Here is a 26,698-nt window from a genome sequence, read left to right as displayed (position 1 = left end):
CTATCTATTAGCGAAAAATAATGATAGACATATATCATAGCAAAGCTTGTTAGTGTTTTCCTATTTTTGATCTAATGACTTAACATGTATTTAAACTTGTAGTTTGTGTAATTCCACTAGTTCCAACAGAACAAGAATCACAATCAACCACGATTGATAGATATGGAAGAAAAGGAGATGGAACAAATAGAAAGAAAGAAAGAGGATTAATTAGAGGAAAAAGGGAGCATGAGAAAAACATAATGGAGGAAATAGAAGAATTAAAAAATGGGCAACAGAGGATGGAAAAAGAGTAGAAAATTTTGAAACAAGGCTAAGAAGAGATAATTAGATTGTTAAAAACAATCATGAAAAGACTGAATGATAGACTTCCAATTGAAAAGTGTGAAACCCGAATCCTATTGTTCCTACAAGTGTGGAAATAGGATTCTCGGTTGGTCTTGTGTTGGCCTTAGCAAGTGAAAATTCACTAAGTATAGAAGCCAAGAGTAGGCATGCGTTGGTGTTAGGAAGCATTAACACATGAGCCATTATGTGTGTGGCAACCAAGGCTTACAAAGGTTGTGTGAGGCTAAGTGTTGAAGCCAAGGACAACTATGCATTGGAGCTAGGACACAAGAGCATGAGTTGATGGATTTCCATGATGCGTTGGTGTAAGGCCAGGCCATGATAAACACACGGTGTGTGTTGGCTAAGTGATGCCATGAAGGGGTTGTCCAAGCGTGAGTGAGAGACATGTCAAATGACCATGTGTTAACAAGAGGCTTGCATGATCGTGCATCGAGGAAAGGTCTCGTGCAACGAATATAAGCCAGGCATGAGCAAAGAAGTAAAGGAGTGGCACGACCATGCATAAAAGGTACTATGCGACGGCCTATGAAGTATACACCAACCATAAGGCTAAGCATGGGAGGGAGAAAGCGGCCATTATGCGTTGGCCTTGAGTGGTTAGTTGGATGCAAGGTGTTGGTCAAGACTATCAAGGTTGTGTGAGGTGGTCGAGCCCTTGTTAGACATTGGTGAGCCTTGATATGCGCTGATGTTGAGGGCAAAGCCATGTGTAAAAACTATTTGAGGTTAGTCGTATTAGGAGGCCATGCGATAAGGCTATACATTGGCTAGTCCATTTGAGGTTAAAATAGGCTTCACGGGCGTATAGTACAAGGTTGGTTAGGCGTGGAGTTTGTGATATGAATGGCATGCGATGGAAGGATGTGTTAGTCTTAGACCAAGTGGACGTATGCGCCAATGGTAAGCCATGCGAGAGGAAGGGTGTGCGATGGTATTGAGGTTAGTGTGGGCGTATAGGAGGTGATGTGATGGCCAAGCCATGCGATCAAGTGGGCATGCAACCATTTGGTAGGGCTATGCGTTGACCAGAGGAAACTTGGAGATTGAGCATTTTTGGATGTTAAGGAACAAAATGACAGCAAGGTAAAGCTAGATGGCTTAACCAAGTGAAGCCTCAGCCAAACCAAGTAGAAGGTGGGCGCATACATGTTTAGGTTAAAGATGGAGAAGACACCTCAAAGTAGGACGTGGTGGCAAAGTAAGGTGAAGACACTCCAAAAGTTCACTAAGTAGGAGATGTCATGCGTTGGAGCCTTAAGAAATGATGAGGATCGGTTGCTAAAGGCCTATAAATAGCATCCCAAGGCTTTACTTCAGCTCACAACATAAATTCCCTTCAAAAGACATTGGAAAGAGTGATTGAGGGCAAATTTTGGAGTGGGCCATGCGTTGATCATGAATAGCATGCGTTAGAACCATGCGTTGATCAAAAGACAGAAGGTGCAAGTGTTGTCCAGGCATTGAGGGCAGATTGTAACCCAAGTTCAAATGAGGATTTATCCTAAACTACTCATGCAAATAAGATGATTCTTAAGCCAAAATCTTAGAAATCGAATGTAGTTTCTGTATAAGGGCTGCTATAAGGAAATTTTAAAAGAAAGGCTGTCAAGATTGAAGGAAACCGAGATGAGGTCACAGAATCGGAGATAGCCGAGTGAGGTGAAGTAATATTGAGATTCTGAGCTCTTGCGATGGAGTTTGAAGCTCAAATTTTAAGGAAATCTTGAACAAGTAAGTAGCTTGAAGGGCTAGATGATGAAGATGTTACGACATAGCCAAATTGAAGACCAGTAAATTGGCTAAGTATTCAACCCATATTAGTGCTTGGCGTTGGAAGGATTGACATCAAAACGAGGGGTATCTTAAAAGAATTGCCCAAAGATTGTGAGTGACTGTTTTAGCAAAGCTTTAGAAATTATGTCTTTATGCTTTGAGTTATTTGAAACTCTTGTTTGAATGTTTAAGTTATGGTTTCTAAAAGTAAGTTTCAAAGCCATTAGATCTAGTACCAAGTTGAGAGCTCTGTGTACACGTATGACAAGTGTTATGTGTTGAGTGGTTCCGCATTAGCACTAAGACTGAGTGTATTAAGTTGGTTCCACCTCAGTAAATAAAGGTATGCGTATGGTTCCACCTCATTACCTGGGAGTATGGAGTTGGTCTACCCCATGGAAGCTTGGGTACAGGTATGGTACGTTTTTAAAAGGCTAAATTAAAGGCCAATTCTCAGTTCAGTTTCTTTTTACCAGTTTCCAGTCCAAGCTTGAAAGTTATATTTTAAGTAAAGTTACTCGCTGGACTTTTTGAAGCTCATTCTTTTCTTTCATGTTTCCTTCCCAGGTGGTGAATGATGGAGTTTCAGGATGCTGCTAAAGTCAAGGTTTGCCACACCACAACCACACTTCAAGATTGAAGTTGTTATTGTAGACATCGTAGTTAAGTCTAGGAGTTGTATAAATATTATTCTGTTTGTAATAAAATAAGTAAAGCCAAACAGTTGTTGCTTGTTTATTTGGCTTTGAGTTTAGTAAGAAACAAACAGGTCCAGATGGACATTAGGTATCACAAAAGGTTGGTATCTGTCATCCGTGACCTTCTTCTCGATTCAAAAGATGAGCTTGAGAGGGGGTGTGACAAAAAGCTTCCGCAAGAAGAACAAGAAAAAGAGCTCGAGGAGACAATAGAAAAAACAAAGCTCTTTTTTATAGCTTACAAATTCTTGAAAGAAATAATGAAATTGATAAAATGGTGAATTATGTTACAAATTACATAGCTCAAGTAAGTCTTTTGCTATGTGGTATTTTATTTTCTAAATGTAAACATACATTTACTAACTAAAATAAAATTGTTTTTCCTGTAGATTGGAATTGGGAATAAAGAAAAGATTTGTATTTAAGTTTTTGTACTGATAGACAGTGTCTACCAACTCTCGACTCAATTACTATAATGCTATAATGCTTCTAGTTCTAGCGTCTGATGTCAAAACTGAATCAACCATGCATAATGCATAATCTTAATTTGCAACAACTTTTACATAAAAAATGAAATCAATATATAAATTTTAATAACCAAAATCGATATATTGCATCATATGGCAATGAAGAAACATTGACTTTCAAATTTACCATTAGATAAGTTCAATATCCATATGTCGAGAGTATCTTCATTTTCAGAATAGCCAAAAGGAAGGAAAAAATTACTTTTTACCAATGATATATACTGATTGAAAGATATCAATCTATATCAACATAATGGTATATCGGTGTGTATAAATGATAGACACTGATAGAAATCTACCAGTGTCTATCAGTGTGTGTATAAGTGTGTTTATCACATGTTTCAATCCATACAGGAATATAAACAAAGAAATTCAAGAATTTTATTCATATAAAGATACTGTTCCATTAATTTACAAACTCAATAATAGAACCAATCAAGGGAAAAAATAACTTTCATAAATTCTAATATCAATCCATTTGGCAATACAAGAGAAAAAAAACACTATAATGATTACATCATTGGTTAATTTGGCGAAGTTTGCAAGCCCTAGAATTGTGACCTTTATAATGACAACGACTACATCTTAATGAACTACTTTTAGCTTCATCTACAAATGGGATTCTTTGTTTTTTAACTCTTCCTGTTGAATGTTTAAAAATAGGAGGTAATGCTATAATGCCATCATCTAAAATCCTCCAATTTGAATAGACTCCAACAGGTCGAACACAACCCATATATGTCGATGACAACACACTTGAATAATAATAATCAGATACATAAAAATAAGTATCCATATTAAGCAGACAAAGAACAGCAAGTGCATGAGAGCATGGAATTTTATCAAAATCCCATACTCGACAACTGCAAGATCCCAAATTAAGATTTACTAAGAATTGTTTATCACCATCCGTTATTGAGAATTCAACCTCGTTAATAGGATGGACCTATAAATAAAAATGGAAAGAGAAATTAGCACGTTTACAAACATATCAAATATAAACAGTGAAAGAAATCTATCACTGATAGACAGTGATAGAAATATATTATTGACTATCATTCTCCTATAAATTTTATATATCTAAAAACAAACAAAAATGAAAAAGAATAAAGAACTCTTACCATGAAACTTCTTGATTTTTCATATTGGTTGTGTAATATATTCTCATCCCAAGGAATCAAAATTGTTTTCATTGACAAACTAGCTTTCCTTCGATCATGAAACCTTTTTTGCAATAAATATCTAATTGCATCGAGTAAACTTACAACAGGCAAGTTTCTATTCTCTTTCAAAATAGAATTTATGCACTCTGAAGGGTTTGTTGTCATCATTTCATACCTTCTTCTTTGAGAATATGTACGAGACCACTTTTTAATTCCTATAAGGTAACTTCGAATATTTGGAGAAATTGACTCCATAGATCTCATATTAAACTCGAAGTCATCAATAGTGTAAGATTTAACACAACTAAAGTAAAACTCATCAATCAAAGGATCCTTGAACGACTTCTCCAAATTTCACAAAACATGCTAAATGCACACACAGTACTCAACATTGCTAAACACATTTAAGACACCCCTTGGAATGCTCAAATGTCGATAAGAGACAATGACTAGATGTTCTCTATCCCCTAAACTAGTTTGTATGTTTTCGAAAAACTATTTCCATGATGTATCATTTTCAGAATCTACGATAGTAAACACAAGGGGAAAGATATTATTGTTACCATCTAGTGTTGAAGCTGATAGTAGAGTACCACTAAATTTAGACTTTAAAAACGTGTCATCAACAGATATAGTAAGTTTGCAATACCTTCACCTAGCCATGAAGCAGAATTTAAAATGACCATTTTCATCAATCTTTAAAACAGTGTACATTCCTAATATATATATATATATATATGGAAACAACTATATTAGTGACAATGGTAACAAATCTATCATTGTATGTTATTTGTAGATAGACAGTGGTAGATGTCTATCACAGTCTATATTATAATCTATCACAGTCTATCTATAATAGACAGTGATATAAATTTTATAAGAAGAATACTTCATTTGTACTAATACTTCGATTCATTTCTTACAACCTTTCAAAAAAATGTGGAATCAATTTATATGATTCAGCTGCATCACCATTTAGTGATCTTAATATGTGTTCTTTTGCCCTCCAAGCTTTTTGATAACCAATATTAACACCAAGCTTAGTACGAGCCTTATGAACAATATCTCTAAGAAGAGAGTGATCAGTAGAGATAAACCTAAAATCCTCTTTAAGCAGTCCCCAATTATAGATGAAGAAGCTTGCCTATGACAACTCTGAGTTGTATTCATTGAAAAATTATGGTTGGAAATGAAGTTTCTAAGCATCCACAACTCACTCTTCTTGTACCAAGATGCCCGAACATACAATTGACAATCTTTTAACAAACATTTCAACTCAAGCGACTTTGAATTTGATCATGTAGTCCTGAATTGAAAATTCTTATTAACTGCTATTACATAGAAACACTTGGACAATATTTTTTTACTTCCAAATACATCTTTTTCCTTCAAATCGCAATTAAAACCAACATCTCGTATAATTTGATCATTTGAAGAACTAGAAGAAGAATCAATAACTAATATGAGCAACTAAAGGATGCCTAGTCACTGAATCTTTAGCTAAAGACAGATACCAACTAACATCTTTGTCTTGTTTTATTTGGAATACAGATTGAATATTAGTTTGACAAAAATTCAATAATACTGATAAATCTCTAGAAACCTCCAATCGAATTTCACTCAATATCAAACTAAGTAAACCATTGAAGTCTATCATATCATCAACAAAAACACCAGCAATACTATAATTGTCATAAGAATTGTAATGAGTCCATTGTCCACCATAAAAAACGACTACAGGACATTAACCAGTATTAATTTACTGTAAAAAAAAAAAAAAGGAAAAGAAGATTGTATAAGAAAATATTAATATGTATATAGCTTTATAACTTTATATTAGTGATAGATAGTGATAGAGCTCTATCATTGTCTATTAGTGATAGAGTTCTATTACTTTATATCACTGATAGAAAGTTATAGAACTCTATCATTTTGTATAACTGATAGACAGTGATAGAGCTCTATCTAATAGACAATGATAGAGCTCAATCATAGTCTATCACTGGTCATAGAGCTCAATCACTGTAATAGAGAGTGATAGAGCTCTATCACTTTGTATCACTGATAGACAGTGATAGAGTTCTATCACTGTTTATCAGTGTAGAACTCTACTTTGTATAACTAATAGACAGTGATAAAGCTCTATTTAATAGCCAATAGAGCTCAATCACAGTCTATCACTGGTCATAGAGCTCTATCACTTAGTATCACTGATAGATAGTGATAGAGTTCTATCACTGTTTATCAGTGTAGTGCTCTATCACTTTATATAACTGATAGACAGTGATAGAGCTCTATCGTTGTCTATCAATGGTATAGAAATGTTCATATCAATCCATATTCACACAAAAAACTGTTTTTTTGCACACACAAAAAAAAAAAGAATAATAAAAGTTAAGAAAATATTGGAAAGAATACAAATACAATAACAAAATTGATAGAATTCTAAGATTCAACTATAGGAATATTAAACATGGTATCAAGTTATTGCAATATATATATATATATATTGTATAAGAAAATATTAATATGTATATAGCTATATAACTTTATATAAGTGATAGATAGTGATAGAGCTCAATGACAGTCTATCATTGGTGATAGAGCTCTACTGTGTATCACTGGTAGACAGTGATATATATCTATCACTATCTATCAGTGGTAGAGTAATATTCACATCCATACATATTCACACCAAAAACTATCTATCTGCACAACAACAAATAAAAAAAAACAAAGAATAATAAAAATTAAGAAAGTATTGAAAAGAACACAAATGCAACAATCAAATTGATAAAATTCTAAAATCCTGAAAACCTAAAGGAAAAAAAGAAGAAGAAGAAGAAGAAAACCTACACCATACTGATGATCTGAAAACCAGAAGAGAAGGAGAAGAGGAGGAGGAGGAGGAGGAGGAGGAGGAGAAAGGGAGAAGGAGAAGAAGAAGAAAGGGAGAAGGAGAAGAAGAGAAGAGAAGAAGAATAATAATAGCGTAATGTGATGATAGCAACTAAACAGAAGATTCTTAGTCATAAAATCCACCAAAATAGCAAGAATATACCCCTCATCAACGATTATTCTTAACGATCGAAGAATCTTAATTGCAGGTGGGAATCCCCAACGAAATTACACACTCAAGAACATACCTTACCCAACAGAACTAAGATTATAAGCATATCAACGAAGAACCGAAGACCTACATGAGCAGAAAATCGAAGAAGAAGTCGTACCGTGGTTGAGGAAGAACATCGTCGATGAGGAAGAAAATCGAGGAAGAAGACGTCGTCGATGAGGAAGAGAATGCCAAGGAAGAATCTGCCGTCGACGAGGAACAGTGTCGAGGAAAATGAGGAAGAAGTAGCGTGAAGTTTAAATCGCAAGGATATTTTAGGAAATCTTGAAAGAAAAAAAAAAAAAAAAAAAAAAAAAAAAGAAAAAAAGAAAGAAAAGAAACTTGCTCCCAATGGACTTTTTTTTTTTTTTTTTTTTTTTTGCTATAAATTGTAAATACTTTGATTTTTTAAAAAAATTTATAAGTATTACTCTATTTAAAAAGCTATATATATATATATTACAAAACTTGTTTTATTTTTTAAAATATAGTCTATGAATTGAAATGTTTTGTTGAAAAATACGAAAACCATTACAAAGAATTGGTAGGATAACTTTTAAAATTAAAAAATCAAACAAGTTATCTAATGGAGTTAACACAATTTACAAAATTTAGGAGTTAAAACCAACTATAATTTAGAAATTTGAGGACTAAAATTAAACTAATGAATATATATAAAAGATTCAATTAAATTTGTTAACCCACTTCATCTAATTATAAAATACAAACTAAAGGTCCACTTAAATTGATTTTCTAAATATTTATAAATATTTTTTTATACTTATAACCACTTAAAAAGGCAATTCAAACACGTCTTTAAGTGAAAAATTAATAATTTAAAAAGTATAAAATTGAGATATTTATATATTTTAATTTTAATTTCTGGATAGAAAATAAGATTCATACATTTAGAGGCAGAAAACATTAGGGGTGCAGAAGGTAGGTAAACTAAATAGTGTGTTGAGAGTTAGAATTGATGATGTTTACATCTCACCATGCGATAATATAATGAAGAACATCAAAGCTGTGTTTTCATTAATCAATCAGAAATTAGGAGACAGAGAACGAGCTTGATGCTGATCTTGTCTGGGCTTTTGATCTTAAACTTTTCAAATGCACTTCAGACTCACCCCCACGACGTAACCGACATCTAAGCTGTATTAATTAATCATTATCAACTTATTTTATGTCTTTTCTTCATTCCATATATTCCCAAAAATATATATAAATTTTTTTAAAAAACCATCCACGTTCGGACAATTTTTCAACTCTTTCATCATTAATACAAATCCTATCCCTGCTTATTTCACTTAATCTCTTGTTAGGCTGCGTTTTCCCACACCCAACTCCTTGTATTTTTAAATGTTAAATTATAGTTGATATACTTTCAATAAATTCTAATTTTAGTCTTTATATTTGATTTTTTCAAAAAATATTATATAATCCATTAACATTTTCACAAAAAAAAAATGAATGGTTAAATGTAAGATTTATTAAATATACAGAACTAAATTAGAGATTTGAAAATATAAGAACTAAAATTGAACAAACTTCGATGTATAGAAACTAAAATTTTTCAATCTAAATGCGACAAATTTGACTATAGTTGGATTTGGAATTATTTAATAATAATCACAAGATACAAATTCAAGGTACTACTCATGGTACTTTTTCAGTGTGGAGTTTTCAACACGCCTATTCACGGTAGTATCTTTTGGGAACTCACCATTATTTGATCGAAAATCCTCATTTAGTCTTTATAGATTATGATATTATATTAGATAAGCATACAATTCTATCTTTTAACTAACTTATTGACAGTTAAAAGAGTAATTTATGATATCTTATTGATAAAGAATATGAAAATTTGAACAATGTCTCATTGTGTTGGGTTGAGCATCTCTTCTTTCTTTCAATAAGCTGATTTTTTTAGTAATAAACTTGTAAAATGTGATTAAGGGGTATTTGAATATTAGTAGTTCATCCCGCCAATTTGATTATATTAAGCCTATGATTGCATGAACTTGGCCAACTCGATTGTACGATTAATCACTCATTATTTAGAATTGAGACTATATCCATTTAATTTGCAATGATTGATTTAAGTATTAATTTAATTTCAAACCCTCCCATAGAAAAATCCAAGTCAATTACTATCATGTCCATTGCAATTATTGTAAAAGGATAGCGTATAAAACCCCCCAGCTTCCAACTCTTTTGGTATCACACACACAAAATAACTAATTCTCACTTGATCCTCGTACAAATTTGAAAGGCAACAATTTTGGATGGATTCTTTTGGTGGCTTTAGTGGGGAAGGGGAATGGGATCTGTGCAGCTCAATTTTATCATTGGAAGACTTTGATTTTACGCCAATTTATAATGTTATTCCTCAGCCCGATGCAGCTTGGTTTTATTCTAATTTGCCTTCTTGTCATGTTGGTAATGATATCGATCAATTTCCTTGTAATATTATTGCTGCTGATCATCATCATCTTCATCATTATGATCAAGAGAATAAGATCATGGACTCCATTTTCTCGGCCTCTACTACTGAGATCTTGATGCAAGAAATCACTGGCTTTTCTAGTGAAGATAAATTTGTTAACATGGATGTTCAAACCCGCCTAGGGGATGATGATGATGATGATAATAATGCTACAAATTCTGCCAATGCATTATTCCAACACAAAAGGAAATCCATTGTCGTCGCTGATGATCACGATCACAACAAGCTCATCAACCCCAATAAAAAAAGTCGTACTTCGAACAATGTAAGTAAATCTACACATTTTCTCGTATCCATCTGATTCAATCGTGTGTTTGGTTTAACTTTTCGGATATTTAATTTTCTAACATTTAATTATTTGGTAACTACTCAAAATATCTTTTGTAATACTATTTTGAATGATTTTTACCAAAAGAGTTTAAATAAAAATATTGTTTTTGAAAACATTTTTTTATCTGATCAATCCTAAGAGGCTTTTAATATAGTATTAGAGATAGATGGTCTTTTGTGTTTGAACTTCTATAATGTCATTGTCTCTCCAATTAATATTGAATTATATTAACATATAACCTATTGCTTAAGTTAAGATTTTGGGTGTCAAAATGAGCTTAACTTGGCGGTAATTGACATGATCTTCATCGGAGGTTCAATCCCCACCATGTAGTTGTTGTATTAAAAACAAAAGATTATGAGTTTGGATTAATTGATGATTTAACGGACTGTGAATGATATATAAATTTTTTCATAACGAATCAATTTTTGTCGATCAATGATTTCAACACTTGTAATGATGATTTTAGGATAATTGTTGGAGCAAAATACGTAAGAGACATCAACGTCTATGAGTCTTAGACCATAACATTTTATTGTAATTATAAATAAGTTAGTTTATTTTTCTATATTTGAAAAGAGACGATTTTAATGGGTAATTTTCATAATTAGTGTGTTTATGGTTTCATAATTTATAGGTGCAGAAGAGTAGGAAAAGTAGAGAGTTGAGTGATAATACTAAGAGCAATGGCATAAAAGTGAGCCCTACACGGCGGCGCAAATGTGAAGAAAAAGAGGAAAACGGAGCTGGGTCGTGTGATATGAACAGTTGCAGCAGCGATGACTCATCAGAAGATGACAATGCTTCACAACATACAAATGCCGAACCACCAAAACCCAAAACAAGAGCCATCAGAGGCTCAGCTACTGATCCACAGAGCCTTTACGCAAGGGTATTTTTATATATAATTAAAAATTTAACTCAAAAATTTTATTACCTACTTTATGTAATAACGTAATAATTTTAAACTTTGGTGAATGCAGAAGAGAAGAGAGAGAATCAATGAGCGGCTTAGAATTCTGCAGAAACTTGTCCCTAATGGAACAAAGGTAATTAACAATAAACCAAATTATAATATGTATAATTATTTCAAATGAAGTTAATTACCTTAATGAAATATTGGACAATTATTTTTTCAGGTTGACATTAGCACAATGCTTGAGGAAGCAGTTCATTACGTAAAATTTCTGCAGCTTCAAATAAAGGTATTACATGGGTTTTATTAGTATAAATTTGTTCATTAAATTTCACTTATTAATTACTTTCAAATGAATTAATCAATTATTTGTTGGGTTTTTATTTTTTATTTGCAGCTTTTGAGCTCTGATGAGTTGTGGATGTATGCTCCAATTGCTTACAATGGGATGGATATTGGTCTGCAGCAGAAGCTTTCTTCAATTTTATGACCAAATTAATCAAAATTAAATTAAAATGACCCTTTTGTAATTTTTCATATCCGGCTTTCCACCTTAGTAAATGCAAAATTCGCATACTAAAAATGGAACGAGATTAAACAAATTTCCCTCCTAATTTTTCTTTTTTCGTTTTATATAATATGATAAATACCCCAATTAGCTTAATGAATTTTCCAAACTGAGCTATTGATATGTGTATTTTAAGTTCAAATTTTCATATTTTATATTGGCTATACTTTAAAAATTATATATATCTTATACGACCTTGAATGATATTTGTTAGGATTTTATAATTAGAGAATTATATTCTATTAATTACTATTGCTTATTAGGTTATGTGTCTTTTATACCTAACCATTGATGATAGCTTTGACCTTTAATAAATCTCTTAGTGGACGAGTGGAAAATTTGTTGTAATTAAAGAACTAAAGTTGGATGAATCCATCGGCTTATATATATATATTTAACATGAAATTGATAGTTTATTCATCTAAAACAATTAAATGAATAGTGAAACTAATATATGGAAGTATCTACCGCAAGATAAATAATGTTATAAGTAATGTCACAGCATTCCACAGAATATTAATTGATAATAAAGATCGCACAGAACAAATGCCATAAATTGTTAATCCAGATCACGGAATAACCTACGTCTGAGGGCAGTATGAATTGGAAAGATAGCTCCACTAATATAAATGATAAGCAATTACAACATAGTACTTACTTGTAATGACAACACAATTACAATCACCTCTGTAGGGCTTAAGCACTTAATTGAACACCTAGGTTGCTTCTCTCTCTCGGATACTTAGGCTCTCCCTAAGCAGTGATATCAATGAAAAATGACTTAAGCTCCCCCTAAAACTGTGACTCCCTCTCAGTAAGATTTAAGCTCCCTTTAAGTCATGAGACTCTCTCTCACTTGCACTTTATCTTTTCCTTTCGAGTAAAAACCACTTCACTCAATTTTCTAAAGCTCCCCCTAAGTGTGAGAATCCTTTCTCTAGAAGTTGATGGTGAGCGCAAGCGCACACGTCAAATTATAATATAGTAAACGGTCAAGAGACCGAATATCATCTTATGAGGAATTGGTTTGACTCTTTTAGCTATTCAGAGATTCTTCTAATTTTATTTAGGAGATTGGACTGTGATGAGAACCTAAATAATCTAATCCTAAAAAGCAAGAAAAGATAAAACTGGAGTGAATCTAGACAAAGACACGTTCTATGGTATGATTTCGTTGAACGGATTAACCAAATTAATTAACTTGACCTTAGATTGATTTATGCAAATTATAAATCTAGGAGTCTTGTATCCAGGTATCCTCTCTCAAGCTCAACCCTTTCTAATGACTGACCATCGACCCAGATCTCTTTTATCGCTTGACTAGCCACAACATTAAATTTCTCCATCGACAATCTCGATTAATCTCCTATCACTCTCGTGCATACTCGATTAACAGTTTAACATGCTAGATTCAACTCAACACCTTCTCTCTCGAGATAGACATTAAGTAAAGAATATTCAATTAGTAATCAGTTAATCAAAAGCATCAAGAACAAACATGTTAAAATAATTATGCATAAATTCAATCCAAGAAGTAACCAAATCAGAATTCGCAATCCATAAAACTAAATCAACACCCTAGAAACACAAATCAGTCACTCATGGTTACAACACAAACATAGACCATTCATGAGGTTTCCAAATACGAAGGACAGAAAATAAAATAGGGAAGAAATTGCAAGCCGTGTTCTTGACTCTCATCCTTGAATCCTGAATCGAAACCCAATGATCTCTTCAAATCTTTGATCTTTTGAAGTTCTAAGATGCCGCCTCTGTCCAAAATTACACCCCTCAAGGAGGTTTCACCGGAATATTTCTTTACGCTCTTAAAATAGCCCTAAAATTGCCTCAAATGGCTTCCATGAATCTGTAGACAGCAGTCGCAGCATTGCAACGCTCCAATGTAGCGTTGCAACATTAACGGTAATTTCATCCATAGTGCGCATCACTAGTCATAACGTCACAACGTTGCAAACAGGGTTGCGACGTACCCTGTTTCTAAATGCTCTCTGCCTTGCAGTGTCGCGACGTAGTGTTGCAACGCTTGTTCAACGTTGTCCTGCCTTCGATTTCCGCATTTTCTTTCCTTTTTCTCCATTGATCAACGCCTTAGGTCAAAACTTTGACCTCCTTGGGGGTATTTTGGTCATTAATCTTCCAAAATTTCTTCTTCTCATCCAATTGCTTGGTTTCTTACAATAAACAATAAAAGCGTCAAAGATCTCAAATTAAGCATAAAACTAACTAAATTCTAAGCCCAGAAAACGCACTTCTTGGATGCGTTTCAGAAGTATACTGATGAAGCACGCAAATAGCTTAGAGTAAGTCTCCAATCTCACAGCAACACAATCTTTTCCACCGTTGAAGATTGACAATGAAAACACTTGTGATTAGAAAGTGTCACAAGATAAACGACAATCCAAATCTCTTCGTTAAAACGACCAACTCTAACCCAAAGACTAAAAGTCTTTATATACACACAACGGATACAGAGAAACCCAACCCTAACTTCCAAAAGTACTCGAGTACAAATAAGGAAAATATCTGCAATTTTCCACATAAGGAAAGTATTTTGCAGGATTAGCATTTTCAGAAAGCAATCCTTCATCAGATAAGTCGAATGTAGAGACAACCCAGATAACATTTGACTGCCTTAAACAAATATTGTCAATACTCAAAGTGCAACAAACTCCTCCTTTGGCAATATCTTTTTAAGCATGGCAAATAAAATAGGATCCACAGATAAGAAGAGAAAACCATTCAACATATCAACACACTGTCAAGAAGCAAAAGTCTATCAGCACAACAATAAAAAAAAAAAAAAAAAAAAACCTCCAAAACAACATCCACCAAAACATACCACACCATAACCATACTCCCCCTTTTGACATTCTTAAAAGAAAAAAAAAAAAAAAACAAAGAAGAGCAGACCACCAAACAAAGAAAAATCATTCATCATCAACAGTAGCAGAAACATCCTATGCACCAGAGCAATGAAGAAAATATTGTTTATTGTTATCGATATAGATATCAGTAACTCAGATTTATGAATATATCCACTTATATTCTAAGAAAATCATAGATATCACTAAAAGTTCCAAAAATATTGTGAATTTTCTAGTGAAATTTTAGAACAAAAAATTATTGAAATAATAAATTATGACTTTAATCATATAGATCAATAATTATAAGCCAAATATGAACTCTAGATTGCAGTCAAGCGCGATCATTTAGTTCAAAAGTAAAATCAACCAGCTTATAATCCATATTTTTCATTAAAAAAATGTGTATTACCAATATATTATATGAAGTAAAATCAAATTTGAAAACAAAAAAGTTGGAAAAAATCAAGGGAAAAAGAAAACAAGTAAGATGTAAAGAGAGGATCGAGATTATGAACTAGAGAGATTAAAAATAACAACAATATATAAATTATATAATATACAAAAATAAAAGGAGTATGTAGTAGGAGAGTTATAAAAACAGATAAAAGGAGAGATGATGATTGTGAACGAAAGAGGGAGAAAATCACATTATAAATTATAAAAAAAAATGAATATTATATAATAAATAATAAAAGAACTGAAATATGAAAAAGGAGAGTGGACAGTAATGAAACAAAAATTAGGGAAAAAACACCTTTAGCAAGGATTGAACTTAAAACATTATGAAGAATAAAAAAATTGCAAAATATATCAAGATATTTTCATCTTTGCACCAAAGCTAGTCCTCTAATCAGGATAAACACTAGATCTATGCAGTAAGATCAACAGATCATCAACTTCAGTTTTTTAGGTAGTAACTCTTTGAAGTAGAATCCCAAGTTCCATGGACTTATCCTCTAACACATTTAGTGTCTTCTTTCCCACGAAACTTGAAGAAATTTCCTTATTGAACCACTTGCAGCAGTAGGAATCTCAGTGTGATACAAATCAAGCACATGCTTTACTTGATATAAGCAATAGCTAAAAAAAATGATAGAGGGCACAGGTCCACAAATGAGACGTGAAAAACACAAAAGAACCTTTGTAGCCTAAGAACTAATATAATGCTTGATATAGTTGATCACATACACCCCATAGTTGAAGGCATGACCAATACCAATTTGATAGAGCAAGCTGGAAAGACCAATAGATAGACTCAAGTTGTGAGTAAACGGCACCAGTTTTCAATGCTAATTTTGTGCAGGAGAACATACTTCACACTCAAATCAGCACAAGGTAGTTGACCCTTTGAAGGCCAAACTCTTTTGACCCCTCCAGTTAATTCAAACACCAAGTGAGACATTGAAAACCTTCGTTCAGTAACATTTTTAGGTGTATGACGATCAAGATATTTATTTATTAAATCAGTAGAAAACATAAAGCAATGACCTCTCATATGAACTTTGCAATAGTCAGAGATATTTACCTTCCCAGACTGATGTGATAGATTCATATAAAATTCGTGTACCAAGCGCAGATAATAAGCTCCAAGATTCAGAACCGATCTCACCAAATCAATCTTCACCAATAAATTCATAATCTTAATCTCGAGCTTGTTCAATCAGCTCTCTCTCCAAAACAATTCTTCTGTTGACCACTAATTTCCACATTTTTGTACTATCTTCAGAATGAAACAAAATCCCGTTAAGAGGTACTACCTAGACAAATTTAAAAGAAGACTTTTTCTTATGAGGTTTAACAGGTTGATTTTCTTGAGGCCTAGGAGGACTAATGTGTAAACTTTCATATTTAGAATATTTTCCTCCAAATCTTCATGCTACACCATATCATCACTCGGCTTAGAGAAGCTTGCCTATCATCATTCCTTTTCCCCTTGCCTTTCTATATCAACATACTAATAGAAACATTATCTTCGGATGTGACCTCAGTAGAAGTTGACACATCTTCACTATCATTTTCTTCTTCTGAAACAACAAGACTACTCACCAATGTTTTATCCCTATTTTCAATAGCAGAATTAACAACACCATCCTCCTTTTGACTAACCTCTTTTTGAAGAACATCTTCCTCATTCAGCACTTCAGAGGTAATTACATTTGATAACACATCAAGTGAGTGTTCCTTCGTTACAATATTGGTCATATTACCAATTTTATGCTCTATATATTAAAGAATCGAAACATTCTCCTCAGGATTTAGAACATTGTCAACAACATTTGTACCCACCTCAGCAAAATTGTTTGGGTTTGTTAAAATTGAAACTCTAATTTCTCGTTCAATGCGATTTTCCTTAAGAACTTTAAGAATACTAACAGACTCAACATGCAGTGTTTCAACAGATTCACCAACATTTTTCATAACACTAGACTCATTACCGGTCGAATACAAGGACTCACCTTTACGTTGAGGAGACAAAATAATAGTACTTAGTCCAACCAGGACTTCCATTATAAGAATAAGAGAAGTTTCTCCACGTTTCTTCTTCCCTTTTGGCTTAGACATTCGCGAAGTATGTTTCTTTTTGGCAATGGACAAATGAGCTATTAGGGTTGATGCCCTAAATCTTGTGGATCCTATAGTTTGTAATTGTAATATACAAACATTTTATTTATTTAATAAAATATGAAATGTTTTATCTATCATTTATTAGCATTAACCCACAAACCAATAAAATATGATCCAAGGTTATCATTTGTAGCTTAAACATGTATGTAGAGACATACAGGTAGATCATGTTTAAGTGATAACCTAATTGGTCTGTAGTAGATGGATAAGGTTGGGTATTTTATCTTGGTGACACTACAAATACAACCCACTTTGTAAATGTTGCAATTGTTGTAAAGTGTTATAAATGATTTGATTTGATCATTCATGTAGAGACATTTGAGTGAGGGTGTTCTATACAAAGGAGTTTGTATAAGACCAAACCATGAAATGACTAGTCTCATTATATAACACCGTTCATAATAGAGACTTACATTTCACCAGGATGACCATAGGTGACATGACCTGAATCCTAAGTGAGTTGTGAACTTCTACCAATGAAGGCGGTCATTTGATTTATATGGGTGAGAGTGGCCAGATCGTCGACTCAATAAGCTTACCATTTTGGGGATTCGTCTAATTAGGGAGCTAGAAACATAGTTACACAAGACGGAATTAACTCATTCCCTAATGTATGGGTAAGTAGATAAATTGCTCCCTTAAAGGTTGATTTTGGGGCTTGAATAATGTGGCGCCACACCCTCTCTTGGCCCAAGAGGGATTTGGTCATAATTGGACTATGACTTATTGTTCATTAGAGGGATCGGTGGTACTTAAAGAGTTAGATATAACTACATGGGCAAAATGGAAATTTTGGCCCAGCTGTAATTACAAGCAATTTGTGAAGGGTCATTGCTTTGTTGACTGATTATATCCAATGGACACAGAAATATATCTATAATTCAAAGAGTGCAGCTACCAATATTTCGTAGAGTGATCGACAGTTAATGGATGTTAAATAATTTAATTAAAGGAGTTTAATTAATTATTCAAATACATTTGAACTTTAATCTATAAGTCCATAAGGTCCTCTCTATAGCTCAACAAGGATTAATTTTGGATTAATTTGAATTGTTCAAATTAATTGAGGGAATTAATTACATGTGATATAATTTAATTTAATTATATATGATACCATTAATATAATGTATTTGATACATCATATAAAGTTTATTTGAGAGGAAACAAATATTTGAATATGATTAAAATATTAATTATGTGAATTGGATTCACATAATTAAATTTAGTATAAATGAGATTTATATATATAATAATAATAATAATTTGTTATATTATCTTTTTCCCTCTCTTGCATGATGTATAATTTTCTGTGATAATGTATATAGGTTCTGTAAAATTTATATTCTGTAAAAATAATTTTTGGGACCAATCCCTGCTTCCGCAGTGGACCTCAGGGTTCCTTCCATTGGTATCAGTGCGGTGGTTTTTGGTTCTAAATTTTATTGTTCCAGAATTAATTTTATAGATTTGGTGAGTTACATCCTGTATTTGTTTTTTCATTTGATGAATTGTATTGAATGTGACTGGTTTCAATTTTTAGATGTTTCGAGATTGGATCCTTTTAGATTTATCGCTTTAATTTTACAAATTGGTTTGCAAAGACCCTTTGTTTTTTGGCATAAATTGCGATAGATTCTGTATTTTGAAAATCTCAAGTCCTTCATGATCATTCTGGTGGAATTCTTGAGAAAATGAGGCCAAAATCGGAGAAAGATCAATGGATTTCGCAAATGTAAAGTGACTACTATACAGTAGTGTTGCAACGTTGTGCCCTAGCATTGCAACGCTGCGAAATTTGGAAGAATTTTTCGTAGCATTGCAATGTTGTGACCTAACGCTGCAATACTACAAGACAGAATTTTTTTTCTAGTTCGCGCACGATTCTTGGTTCTTTCAGCTCATGTTTCATCTGGTTCGCTTGGTTTGGCTGGTTCGTGGCCGGTTCGGATGCTAGGTGGTCCTATTTGTGCTATTCAAGGTCTGGTCCTCTTGCTTTAAACTGATTAAACTATTAATTTGTAATAGTTTGCTTTTTTAAAATTAATTAAATTAACATAAGTGTTATATTAATTTAATTAATTGTTTAGAAGTCTAATCTTGGTCCAATACTTGTTTTAAATTAAGCACATGATGTATGATTTAATGTATATAATTATATGTCATAATGTATGTCATATAGTAAAATTCCACAATAGGTTATGCATTATTCATGCATCATTTATATTGTAAATGTTATAATATATAGTTGCATGATTTAATTTTAGAGTATATGTTTGCATACATTAATAACATAGTCATGCACCATTTATATTATAAGTGTTATAATATATAGTTTGAATGTATGGATGGATGTATATAATGAATTATTTCATTACTTTAGTATATAAGTGTCATGTATGTTAAGTATTGGAATGAAACTGCATGAAGCATGTCACTACTTTAGGTTATTTTATAATTGTTATAATTTACCTACATATGCTTTCACATGCAATGATTGGTTTTAGTTTATTTCATTTCTTTTATAAAGGTTATAATTTATTGAAATTAGGAACTAAAATCAATAACTCAGAACTGTATGCAAATCTTAGGTTAAAATCATTTTTTGAAAATAATTTTAAAATATGATTCACATAGACCTAAGATCACTTTTCTAATGAGATTAGAAATAAGTTTAATCTTTTAATTAGTTTAATAGGATTAAATTGGTTTTAATTAAAAGATTAAATTTGTAACAAATGTATCTCTAAGAGACCTTTTGTCTAAGGCTAGTTCTGTCTGGGCTGGGATATTTAAGCTGACAGAAATAGAACACCCCTATCTGGGAAGTGACCTTGAAAGGTAAATTAGATAGATTTTCTACAATCATACAATTATTGATTAAAGTTTACTAAAGTGTTTAATGAACATTAACCAAAGTTATTTAAATATCCAAAGTAAGTGTTATATTTTAGAAAATTTAAATAATCATTTAGTAAAATAATTAGTCGTATTTTCTAAGTTAAATTAACCCTAAGTAAAACACTTGGTAGGAGGGAAATGGGTATATGATACTTTATTTTTCCTTTTTCACGTTTCTCCCAATAAGTTCACACCGTGAGATCTATACTCGATCTCGAGGCACCTTTGCTTGTGTCCCACTATGGGTAGTGTTTGTATAGGTCAAACCAAGGTGAATGCAGAGAGTGTTTATAGTAAGTGGGAGCGGAACTTGTGTCAACACATCCTACGATCTCTCTCATTAGTTTGTAGTAAAGTTTCATGCTCGGCCTCAAGACACCTTTGCTTATGTCCCCCTACATATGAAATTTGCATGAGTTTTTACTCAAACTCCATAAATGGATAGGATTGCTTTAGTTTTTGCCCTAATCGATTTTTCCTTATGGTTGGCATATTGGGGAGGAACTCTAGAATCTAAAATAAAGGATTACACTTACAAGAAAATGTTAAGCAAGTTAACTATTTCTGGACCAAACAATGGTGGTTGATATTTACAGTAACAAGGAGTTGTTCTATATAATGGTTGAGATGGTCTCATTTCAGTGAAGGGGTACTCGGTCACCTTACGGTGGCTTTTATCCTGCCTCACTAAAACATCATTGCAAAAAATATGTCACATAGGGTGCATTATATTATTTTGTTAAATTTGATTGGTTTTCCAAATGGGTAATGCTTGAATAATAATTTAAGTAAATTATATGTTTCAGCAATTTTTTTATTATGACTTTCGCAACGCTAAATTTACTCGCCACCAACAAACTTACCGACGAAAATTATACTACATGAAAAAATACAATCAACATGATTTTAATCATTGATGACCTGGGATTTGTCCTTATAGAGGATTGTTCTCCTATTCCCACTCCAAATGCTCCTTAAAACATCCGGAGGCATACAAGCATTGGATACGGGCATATAAGAAGGCCCAAGTGTATATCTTGGCAAGCCTTTCTGAAGTCTTGACTAATAAGCATGAGCCTATGATAACTGTCCGTGAGATCAATGTGAAGTCCCTACGGGGGATGTTCGGACAACTGTTTGTACAACTCAAACGTGACGTTCTGAGAAACATCTTCAATCTATATACAAGAGGGGGTATTTATTAGAGAACATGTTCTTAATATGATGGTCCACTTCAATGTGGCGGAGATGAATGGGTCAATCATCGACCAGTCAGGTTAGCATCATCCTGGAATCTTTACTTGAAAGTTTCCTACAGTTCCTTAGCAATGCTGTTATGAACAGTATTGATTACAATCTGACCACCTTACTCAACGAGCTACAGACATTTCAATCCTTGATGAAATCCAAGGAACAAAAGGGTGAGGTAAATTTTGCTTCATAGTTCTACAGAGGTTTAACCTCTGAAACTAAGTTTGTGCCTTCTTCTTTCGACACAAAAACAGTGAAAGAATAAGAAAGGTAGAAAGGGGAAAGCTAACCCACCAGCTGCTGCTCAGAAGAGAAGGAAAGTCAATGCTGCAAAAGGAATATGTTTCCATTGCAACCATGAGGGATACTGTAAGAGGAATTGTCCCAAATACTTGGCAAACAAGAAAAAGGCCAAGCAAGGTAAATATGATTTACTTATTTTGGAGACTCGTTTATTGGAGAATGATGATTCAACTTGGATAATAGATTTAGGCACCAATCATATTTGTTCTTCATTTCATAGAATTAGTTCCTGGCAGCAACAGGAGGTTGGAGAAATGACGATGCGAGTTGGAACTGGGCACATCGTCTCAGCTATGTCAGTGGGAGGATTCTGGCTTACTTTACAGATTAGATATATTTTATCAAAAAATGTATTCGTTGTTTCTGATTTAAAGAGGAACTTAATTTCTATAAAGTATGATTGAACAAAAATATTTCGTACATTTTTCTATGAATAAAGCATTTATTTCTAAGAATAGTATAGAATTTTATTATGCTAAGCTGGAAGATAATCTTTATGTGCTAAGATCGTTAGCAACTAAAGTAGTCTTGAACACTGAAATATTTAAAACTGCGATAACTCATAATAAAAGACTTAAAATTTCTCCAAAAAAAAATGTCCATCGTTGACACCTAAGATTAGGACACATAAATCTCAATAGGATTGAGAGACTGGTCAAGAATGAACTTCTAAGCGAGTTAGAAGAAAATTTTTTACTTGTATTTGAGTCATGCCTTGAAGGCAAAATGACTAAAAGATCTTTTACTAGAAAAGGTCACAGAGCCAAAGAACCCTTAAAACTTGTACATTCAGACCTCCGTGGTCCGATGAATGTTAAGGCAAAAAGAGGATTATAATATTTCATCACATTTACTGATGATTATTCTAGGTATGGGTATGTTTATTTAATGCAACATAAGTCTTGAAAAGTTCAAGAAGTAAAAGGCTAAAGTTAAAAACACATTGAATAAAACCATTAAAACATCGATTTGATCGAGGTGGAGAGTATTTGGATTTAAAATTCCAAAACTATTTGACAGAATATGGAATTGTATCCCAACTCTCTGCACCCAATACACCTCAGTAGAATGGTGTATCAAAAAGGAGAAATCGAATCCTGTTGGACATGGTTCGTCTATGATGAGTTATGCTTCCTTACCGGACTCATTTTGGGGTTACACAGTATATACTGCAACTTACATTTTGAACTATGTTCTATCCAAAAGTGTTACTAGAACACCTTTGGAATTATGAAATGGTCGTAAAGGTAGTTTACACCATTTTGGGATTTGGGGATGTCCAGCACATGTGCTTGATGCAAATCCTAAGAAATTGAAACCTCGTTCAAAATTATGCCTATTTGCAGGTTACCTTAAAGGAACGAGAGGTGGTTACTTCTATGATATTAAGGATAATAAGGTGTTTGTGTCGAAAAATACTACATTTTTAGAAGAGGACCAAATAAGAGAGCATCAACATTGCAGTAGGATTGTGTTGAGTAGGCTTTCCAATGAAACTGTTGAACCTTTAACAAGAGTTGTTGAAGAACACAATACCTCAGCAAGAGTTGTTGAAGTTGGTTCATCTAGTAGGTCACATCCACCTCAAGTGTTGAGGGAACTTCGATGTAATGGGAGGATTGCGAATCTACCTGTTCGTTATATGGGTTTAATAGAAACCCTAACTATCATAGCTGACGGAGATGTTGAGGATCCATTGTTTTACAAGAAGACAATGGAGGATATTGACAAAGATGAGTGGATAAAATCTATGGATCTCTACTTCAATTCTATTTAGGGTCTTGTAGATCAAACTGATGGGATAAAACCTATGGGTTGCAAATGGATCTACAAGAGAAAATATGGTGTTGATGGGAAAGTGCAAAACTTCAAGGCTAGACTTGTGGTAAAGAGTTATACCCAAGTTGAGGGAGTCGACTATGAAGAGACTTTCTCACCTGTTGCCATGTTGAAGTCTATCTAGATCTCCTATCTATTGCCTCATATTATGACTATGAGATTTGACAAATGGACGTCAAGACTGCTTTTCTAAATAGCAATCTTCAGGAGACCATTTATATGGAGCAGCCTGAGGGATTCATAACCCAAGGTCAATAGCATAATGTTTACAGGCTTAATCGGTCCATTTTTAGATTGAAGCAAGCTTTTTATCTTGGAATATAATATTTGATAGCACAATCAAATCTATATACAATATCATATATGTATAAAGATTTAACCATACATTTGAAAGTAAACCACTCACAGTTCATCAATAGGTGTTTTCTCCTTTTTAAACTTCTTGGTTTTCCTGGTTCTTCCTCGGATGGGCCTGCATTAGCTTAATTTTAGCTTAGAATCCTATGTTTAGAACTAAAATAACCTTAGAATACCTTCTTGGCCCTAAACTCAACATATCAACTCCGACTGATATGAAACTAGGCCTTTGAACACCCTAGGACAGTTGTGGATGCATGATAACCTTCCTTAGCACCAGTTGGACGCATGATTACTTCCTCAAGCCAGTTGGACGCATGGTCTACCTTGTTGATTGCATGGTCTATCTTCTCAGCTCACTTCAAACTCATTTGAGTGCATGGTTGCATTCCTCAGGTCAGTTGGGCACATAGTTGATCCTCTTCAACGCATAGACGAGATCTTCAACGCATGGTCACTCCAACTTTTCCCCAACCACTTCCCTTTTGAGTCTTTTTCAAGAAACTTTTGAATTGTGAGGTGATATGATATCCTCTCTGGAGTATTTATAGGCTTTAGAAAGTTATCTTAGTCACCCTCTACAACCCTCGGTGCATGACACCTCCTACTTGTATGAATTTTAGGTGTCTTCCCCATATTGAACCACCACCTACTCTTTGCCACCACATGTTTGATGTGTCACATTCTTCTTTGTTTAACGCATGTATGCTTCCACCTCCTACTTTGGTTAGTTAATATTTTATTTGATTGAGCCACGTATCACATCTCGTCATTCTCCTAATATTACTTCCCGAGCTTACTTCCACTTCAACACATAGGTAACCTATTGAGCATATGGTCTTCCCCTTTCATGTGTTTAACTCCTTCAATCCTTCATTTTTTTAATCTAGTTTCCTTCTTATGGCATGGTTTATGTCCTAAGTGTCCAAAATCGTCCAACTATGTGCCCACTTCGCCACCTATGTGCCCAACCTTTAATTTTTCTAGGGTTTTTTCACTTGTTGTGTCCTAAGTGGTCGAACACAGCCAAATTTTCAACCTAGGTTGCTCATGCATCCAACTTCCTAGGATTATGCGTCCAACCCCAATTCTTCCACTTGGTTGTGCATGGTTCAATGCATAGTCTTCCAACACTAAACCAATTCTTTCTTTATGTGTTCATTTAATCTTAAACGTCTCAAAACAACAATTCCTGTGCATCCAAAACCTCCTAATATGTGCCCAACATGTCCAATCTTACCCTTGTATGCGCAAGACTTCCTTCTCCTCCTACAATATGTTCCACTTGAAATGTCTTATCCAAGGTTAAGTCTCTACTCCTCATATCTTTTGTACTTAGTCAATTCTTCACTTTCCTAGACCAACTTGGAATCCCTTAAAGTTCATAGCATAGTTCCTCATGTTCATAGCATAGTTTCTTATGTTCGCAGCATGGTTTTCAAGATGTCTTCCATATGTCCAAGATAGCTTCTTCATGCATCCAAGTTGTTCAACTAGGGTTACTCGGAGGTCTTCTATATGCCCAACTAATCCCCTATGCATACAACTCTAGCAAAATTTTCACACTATGCGTCCAACATGGTCTTTTATGCAATGAGTTGAACTTCTTAACTATGCTACGAGTTTATGCTATGAATATGAACTCCCTCAATTATGCTATGACTTTTCTTACTCAACTATGTTGTGAGTTTTCTTACCCAACTATGCTATGAGTTTTCTTATTCAACTATGCTATGAGTTTAATTCCTTTTAACACTTAGCCAACTCTTCACGTACTTAGGCCAACTTATGCCTTGAGAAATGTCCAACTATGCCTTGGAATTTCTTCAAGTTCACAGCATAGTCTAAGTTCATAGCATAGTCCAAGTTCACAGCATAGCCAAGTTCATAGCATAGTCTTAAGTTCACAGCATTGTCAAGTTCACGACATAGTCCAAGTTCATAGCATAGTCCAAGTTCATAGCATAGTCTAAATTTATAACATAGTTTGAAAACTTGGCCAATTTTCCTACTATGCTATGAGTTCATAGCATGGTTTACATACTTAGCCAAAATTCTGACTTCAAATTGCTATCCTCCAACACTTAGAAATTATCCTAAGTACTTTTACTTCTTCCAAAGCATAGTTTAGGTACTTAGTAAAACCTTTCCCTTCCAAGACTTCAAGTCTGAGTTCTTTTCTCAATCGAGGAATCTTGTGAGGGTCTGGGTGTTACAACAGAGGACAATTTCTGTTATGTATATGATAAATAGTACTATCTAACTCAAGAGGCTCAAGGTTCCTATGGAATTCCTGTAGCACAACATGATTCAGCTTGTTGTGCGCCAAACTCCTCATCTTCACTGTCCGGATCACTGTCGAAGCCTTCTTCATATTCCAAACTTTCTTCTATGTCAATCATATGACCTATGCTAGTTAATCAGGGTATTCCAATGCCTTGAGAACATTGAATTTCACTTGTTGTGCGTTAACCCTCATGGTTATTTTTGCTTTGTGAACATCGATCAACGTTCACCCTGCCCAAAATTATGAGCACGTCTCTGTCTGCTTTATAATCTAGGATTATGAAGTTTGTGGGCAAAATGAACTTA

At 33.6% G+C, this 26,698-nt stretch overlaps 1 protein-coding gene across 1 annotated transcript; it reads left to right on the top strand.

The window, feature by feature from the left end:
* Nucleotides 1-9,912: 9,912 nt before the first annotated feature.
* Nucleotides 9,913-11,984, top strand: LOC120087234 (transcription factor bHLH139). Its single transcript, XM_039044150.1, has 5 exons — nt 9,913-10,398; nt 11,102-11,356; nt 11,448-11,513; nt 11,604-11,669; nt 11,778-11,984. Exons 1-5 carry the CDS (start codon nt 9,913-9,915, stop codon nt 11,868-11,870), a joined length of 966 nt encoding a protein of 321 aa, XP_038900078.1. The 3' UTR covers nt 11,871-11,984.
* The last annotated feature ends 14,714 nt before the right edge of the window (nt 11,985-26,698 follow it).

The sequence above is a fragment of the Benincasa hispida genome, chromosome 9 (genome assembly GCF_009727055.1).
Source record: "Benincasa hispida cultivar B227 chromosome 9, ASM972705v1, whole genome shotgun sequence".
Classification (NCBI taxonomy): domain Eukaryota; kingdom Viridiplantae; phylum Streptophyta; class Magnoliopsida; order Cucurbitales; family Cucurbitaceae; genus Benincasa; species Benincasa hispida.
The sequence above is the reverse complement of the archived record's forward strand: the minus strand, read 5'-3'. Positions and strand labels throughout refer to the sequence as shown.

Bases quoted from the DNA above. Each gene is read 5' to 3' on its own strand.
- LOC120087234 (XM_039044150.1), top strand. From the start codon at position 9,913: ATGGATTCTTTTGGTGGCTTTAGTGGGGAAGGGGAATGGGATCTGTGC. The intron at 11,357-11,447 runs GTATTTTTATAT...TGGTGAATGCAG, and splicing joins CACAGAGCCTTTACGCAAGG to AAGAGAAGAGAGAGAATCAA. The intron at 11,670-11,777 runs GTATTACATGGG...TTTTATTTGCAG, and splicing joins TTCTGCAGCTTCAAATAAAG to CTTTTGAGCTCTGATGAGTT.